This window comes from Bidens hawaiensis, unplaced genomic scaffold (assembly GCF_021521415.1).
Source record: "Bidens hawaiensis isolate Kalapana, Puna unplaced genomic scaffold, B.hawaiensis_p1.1 tig00023430_1, whole genome shotgun sequence".
Lineage (NCBI taxonomy): Eukaryota > Viridiplantae > Streptophyta > Magnoliopsida > Asterales > Asteraceae > Bidens > Bidens hawaiensis.
Genome location: NW_027493683.1, coordinates 108,277 through 114,040, shown reverse-complemented (window position 1 = coordinate 114,040; position 5,764 = coordinate 108,277). Strand labels below are relative to the sequence as shown.

General features: G+C 37.7%; 1 protein-coding gene across 1 annotated transcript; it reads left to right on the top strand.

Annotated features, from left to right (window-relative positions):
• The first annotated feature begins 707 nt into the window (after positions 1-707).
• On the top strand, positions 708-2,653 carry LOC143567574 (ubiquitin-conjugating enzyme E2 28-like). The gene is made up of 4 exons (XM_077053964.1): positions 708-815; positions 1,952-2,079; positions 2,176-2,280; positions 2,362-2,653. The coding sequence occupies exons 1-4, from the start codon at positions 746-748 to the stop codon at positions 2,503-2,505; spliced, it is 447 nt and encodes a 148-aa protein (XP_076910079.1). The 5' UTR covers positions 708-745; the 3' UTR covers positions 2,506-2,653.
• The last annotated feature ends 3,111 nt before the right edge of the window (positions 2,654-5,764 follow it).

Here is a 5,764-nt window from a genome sequence, read left to right as displayed (position 1 = left end):
AAGTGACGAGCTCACGGTGTCTGTTTTGCAGGTCACCAGAAGCACCATCTTTGCCGGACATAACCCCTCGTGGGAAACATCTACTTAATCCCCAGATTATCCGTAATCTGCCCGGGGTCAATTAGTGTTTCTTCAATATTGCATCCACTAGTAAAATAGCCTACAAATCACATAATGTCACGTTGATGATAAGAATATATCACGTTATACAAAAACAAACATCATATCTAGAAAGTACATTTACTTGGACCAACCCTTCAACTTTATTAAAAAAAAGTTTATAAAAAGAAAAAAAGGAGTCAAAATTGGGCCGGACGGACGCAGTCCAGTTTCTGGCGTTTATGTCACGCCAAGTTGCCAGGCCCCACACTGAAAATGAAAATAATAATACTAACACCGAAAATTCTAGAAGCCCAACCCTCTATATAATCAAATGTCACCAAAATCAACCAAAATCCTAATTTCTTCCCCAATTTCATTTCCATTCGATTGGCTCTCAAATTCAACGCTTTTGTTCTGATTCGCTTCCCTATCTCTTCGATCAGGTACAGTAATTGACCTATACCAACTTATTGTATAATTTGTGTATTTAGATAATTATATGTATAGATGATGTAATTGTTTGTGTATGTGTATGTGGTCAAGGAAGTGTAGATCTGTGATTGTTGACTTGATTATTTTGATTGACGTCGTCGTTGACCGAGATTTGTGTTGTTTGATTGAAATTAGGGTTTGTTTTGTGGTGATGGCATCAAAGCGTATCATTAAGGAACTCAAGGATTTGCAGAAGGATCCGCCTACGTCATGCAGTGCTGGTAAAACAGATGGTTTTGGTTTAAATTGTTAATTGTGTTGTGATTTAGTGTACTAGTGGTTGAATGTTAGGTTTATGTTGATTGAATAGTGTTTTAGACAAGTAATTAAGGTGCTAATTAGGCTGGTTTTTTCTCAATTGATGTAAATTGAAGTAGCTAGTTTATGTCTTTTGAGATTTAATTCTGCTATTTAGGATTTTAGTATGCAGAATGAGCTAATTTTGTTTTTAACTGAGTGATTTTGATTCTTTGTTTATGATTGATGATGAATTAAACATGATGTTTAGTGTATTTTGCTGGTATTTTATGGTGTGATGATTGTAGTTGTTGTTTGTTGAACAAAAATATGTTTTAATGCTGACTTGAATCTTAAGTGGCATAAGATTAAGTCAGTGTTTATCTATGCCTTGTTGTAAGCATGGTTTGACTAATTCATATGTGGTTAAGTTAAATGTGAAATCTTTTGTTTTTAACGACGTTGTGAGTAATTGTTGATCGATAAAGATGTTTGATCGCTACAACATGTGTTATTATGATGCTGAGGATGCATTTTAGGTAGGGGTATGGTGAAGTTCTGCCTGCTGTGTGCTATTTGTAATTAATAATTCTGCCGTAATGATTGAACAATAAACATGTTTGATCTCAACCCCTTGTACTATTGTTATGCTGAGGATGCACTTTGTGCTATTTCTAATTAATAATTCAGCTAGTTCATTTAATGTTTTTTAGTCAAGATTTTGATTGTCCGTTAATTACTGGTTGGCGTGCCACCTCAATCATTTAATGTTTTTTTAGTCAAGATTGTGATTGCCCGTTAATTACTGGTTGGCATGCTACCTCTCTTTGACTAATTCAGCATATGCATTTCAAAGTATTTGTTAACAACCTGTGTTTCGACTATTTGAGCTGTCAAATCGTGTTATATTGCTGGCAAGTTGTGTGGTATGCCTATATATTGTACATGGGTGTGTGCATTTAGACCTTTTTAATCAAGAATGCTCACTAATTGTTGTTTGGTGTGTTTTTTTTGAGTAATTCAACTCGGTGTGTAAAACCTTTTTATTAACAACCTGGCTTTTGACCATTCAAGACATCGATTCATGTTATATTGCTGACAAGATGCGTTTAAATAACAGGTCCGGTTGCTGAGGACATGTTCCATTGGCAAGCAACCATCATGGGACCTTCTGATAGCCCGTACTCTGGTGGGGTGTTTCTCGTTAACATTCATTTTCCTCCTGATTATCCCTTCAAGCCCCCAAAGGTAGTTTTCTTGCAGCCACTCTGTTAAAACATGCTCAAAAGACGAATGATTTAGTGTGATTTGTTAACATTTGAGTACAATGCTGTGAATATTCAGGTTGCGTTTAGGACCAAGGTGTTTCACCCAAACATCAACAGCAATGGTAGCATATGTTTAGATATCCTCAAGGAGCAATGGAGCCCAGCACTAACAATCTCCAAGGTCTGATCTATCTGTCATTCTTATTATTATCATTGCTTCAAATCTTGATTGCTTTGTTCTGAAAGTGTGTGTGTTTGGCAGGTGTTGCTTTCCATCTGCTCTCTGTTAACCGACCCGAACCCTGATGACCCATTGGTTCCAGAAATTGCCCATATGTACAAAACTGACAAGTCCAAATACGAGGCCACTGCTCGCAGCTGGACACAGAAGTATGCCATGGGTTAATTGAGCTTCTTGTTTGAAGCAATTGATTGTTGGAAGAATAAAAAATGTTAGTTTTTCACTTTTTATTCTTGGATGTCTCATGAAGAAATGGTATTAAAATTGACTCAGTTTGTGTAATATTGAAATGATTTAGCTGCAATCTGTTTTTCGATTTTTTATGTTTGCTATTATCTGTTCAACTAATTGATTTAGCGTTCTTTAAATATACAATCACAGAATACACTACATGGTTGAATGCTGATGATCCAAAGATTAAAAACGTTTTTATTTACAAGCAAAGCTAGGCTATACGTTGAATGTTTACGGTAGGCTTATAATACGACTTTAATTTAGAATGTTTTGATCTTAAACGCTAGTAATGGTCTGGCTTTTGGATTGCCACAACTCCGTTTTTTCTTTTTCCAATTTCAAGCTGGTTTGGTTTGAATGCGGTTTTAAGTGGAAGGATTGATTTGAAACTTGTTTTGTTCTATACCAGTACCAGTTTTTAATCTGTTTAGCTTTAACTGGTTTCAAGCCTGTTTTGACTTCAAACCAGTATCAAAACTGGTTTTGGTTTCAAAGTAATCTTTGGTGGCTGTTCTGGGCTATATGGTTTTATAAAATGGCTATCACACACTTTTAAACCAGCTTCTAAATCTACACTGATGCACATAAGCCTCAACCGCTTGAAGATATCACAACCTTGTTGGCATCTCATAGGGGTTAACCAAGGGGACGTAAGGGGACGTTTGGTTTGTAGAATTATTTTTGAATGAATTGGACTTTTAAACCACCACTTGAAGATATCACCACCTCTTTGGCGTCTCTTAGGGTTAACCATGGGGTCGTTTGGTTTGTAATTATTTTTTAAGAAATTGAAATCTGATGGAATTAGATTTAACTTCAATAGGGGTCGTTTGGTTCGTAGAATTATTTTTTGTAGGAATTGGAATCTTGAAAGGAATTGGAATTTGATGGAATCAGATTTAATTCCAATCAAAATAGAATTAAGTTTGGTTGGTAAATTAATAATTGGAATATATAACTGGAATTAGATTATTTAATGGAGAAGATGGTAATATATGATATTTTGGTAATTGGCTACCATTCTATTCTATTGAAATGTTGAAAAATTCCATGAGTATTGAATGATTCTTATTCTTGCATTCCAATGAATGGTGGAATATACAATTCTTTTTATGTGCCAACTAGACCTTAACTTTCACAGGATTAATTCCAATTCCATCCTAATTCTGGAGAATTCTGTTAACCAAATAGCACCAACTCTTAAAATGCGAGCAACACTTGGGAATATAACTCTTCTATTGCTAGCACCACTTGGGACTATAGTACCTTAAGGATTGCCATGTTTTTTCTTTTTTCAACTTCTTTTTTCTGAACGGTATATATTATTAACAAAAACCCAGTTAGAAGAGTTAGTGCTATTTGGTTAACAGAAGAGTTTTTTGGTTATCCTCGTGTTTGAAGATAAAGAAAAGAAAGAGTTGTTTTTAGAAAGAAAAGAAGTGTGGGATTCGGTTTTTGAGAGGATGGAAGAGTGGGATGGACAGGTTCTTGATTTTGAACGTATTGCATGGATTAAAGTCTATGGGGTCCCGTTATGTTTGGCGGTTGAACAGGTGATTAATGACATTGGATCCAAATTTGGTGTTGTGGTCCAACCTGCGAACATATCTGAAGAAGATGATGATGTCTCGTATGTGTTGATTGGGGTTCTAAGTAAATCGGTGAGCAGGATTCAACAACGGATCAGTTTGAATTGGAAGGCTAATGTTTTTCCCATTCTGGTGGAAGAGGAGTCCGGTGATTGGAAGTGAGCATGGACTCGGATGAGGTCAACGCCGGGGTCATGGGTGCAAATTTGGAAGGTGCAAATTTTGTGGAACAAGGTCAACCTTCCAATCTTGATGCCATTGAAGAAGGAAACGGTCCGAGAATTCAGGAAACTTTTGTGGAACAAGATCAACCTTCCAATCTTGATGCCATTGAAGAAGGAAACGGTCCGAGAATTCAGGAAAGTTTTAATCATCATTTATTTGATGGGAGCAATTGTAGGGATACTTTGAAAAAGAAAGGGAAGGGGTTCCGTAAAAAATCCAGGCAACATAAATCATTTTCACCAGTGGGCCAGGAGAGGCCCAAGAAGAGGCTTAGAGAGGAAGATGATATGTTCGATTTGGACCGATATATTTGGGCTGTGAAGGGGAGCCCAATGCCCAGAACTTCGGTCTCGAATATTGAAGCTTTTCAGGATAATTTTCAGACCCCAGATTTGAACAAAAGTGTGAACCCGATGGGTTTCAAGTCTATTGACGGCATCGAAGAGAACTCCCACTCAATACTAGATCCTCAATTGAACGAAGTCATGGAAACGGTTCAGCTGGGAAAGGTGCTCGGTGCTTCTAATATAGAGAAATTCGAAGGTCCTGTGGCCAAGGCGATAATGGAAGAAGGTTCTCAATTTGTTTGTCAATGAATGTTTTATCGTTGAACATTCGAGGGATGGGATCCGAGGGTAAGAGTGTCTGGGTTCGTAATCTTCGAAGTGCTAATGAGGTGGGGTTTGTGATGTTACAGGAATCTCAATTTGTGTCTATTGCGGGGCTGGATATGGGTAAATTTTGGGGGAATTCAGAATTTCAATATGAATGGGTTGATGCGACGGGACGGTCGGGTGGATTGGTTTCATTATGGGATCCGAAGCTGCTGGTGAACACAGTGGTGGTCAAGCACAGGAACTTTCTAGCCGTTTCAGGTGTGATTAAAGAAAGTGGAAAGGAAGTTACGTTCATCAATGTTTATGCCCCTCATAAGTTGGTAGACAAACGGTTGGTATGGAACGATTTAAAGAGCATTATGGAGGCGGATGACAAGTACTGGATCGTGGGTGGTGACTTCAACTGTGTTAGACACCGAGACGAGAGGAGGAACTCAAAGTTCAATGCGGTTGCTTCTTCGGAATTTAATGAATTTATTGAAGAATCGGGTTTATGTGAATTTGTTTTGAGAGACCGTAAGTTTACTTTTCTTGCAGGAGATAAGTTAAGCCGAATCGACCGAATTTTTGTTTCGTGGAACTTTTTTAATGATTGGCCCAATGCGGAGTATCGGGCATTGGCTAGGGAGAAATCGGATCATTGCCCGTTAGTTTTAAAGGTTGTGTCTCGGAACTTCGGTGCGAAACCTTTTCGTTTTTTCAATTCTTGGCTGCACAGGAACGGTATCGAAGAGGTTGTTAGCCGGTCCTTGTTGAGGT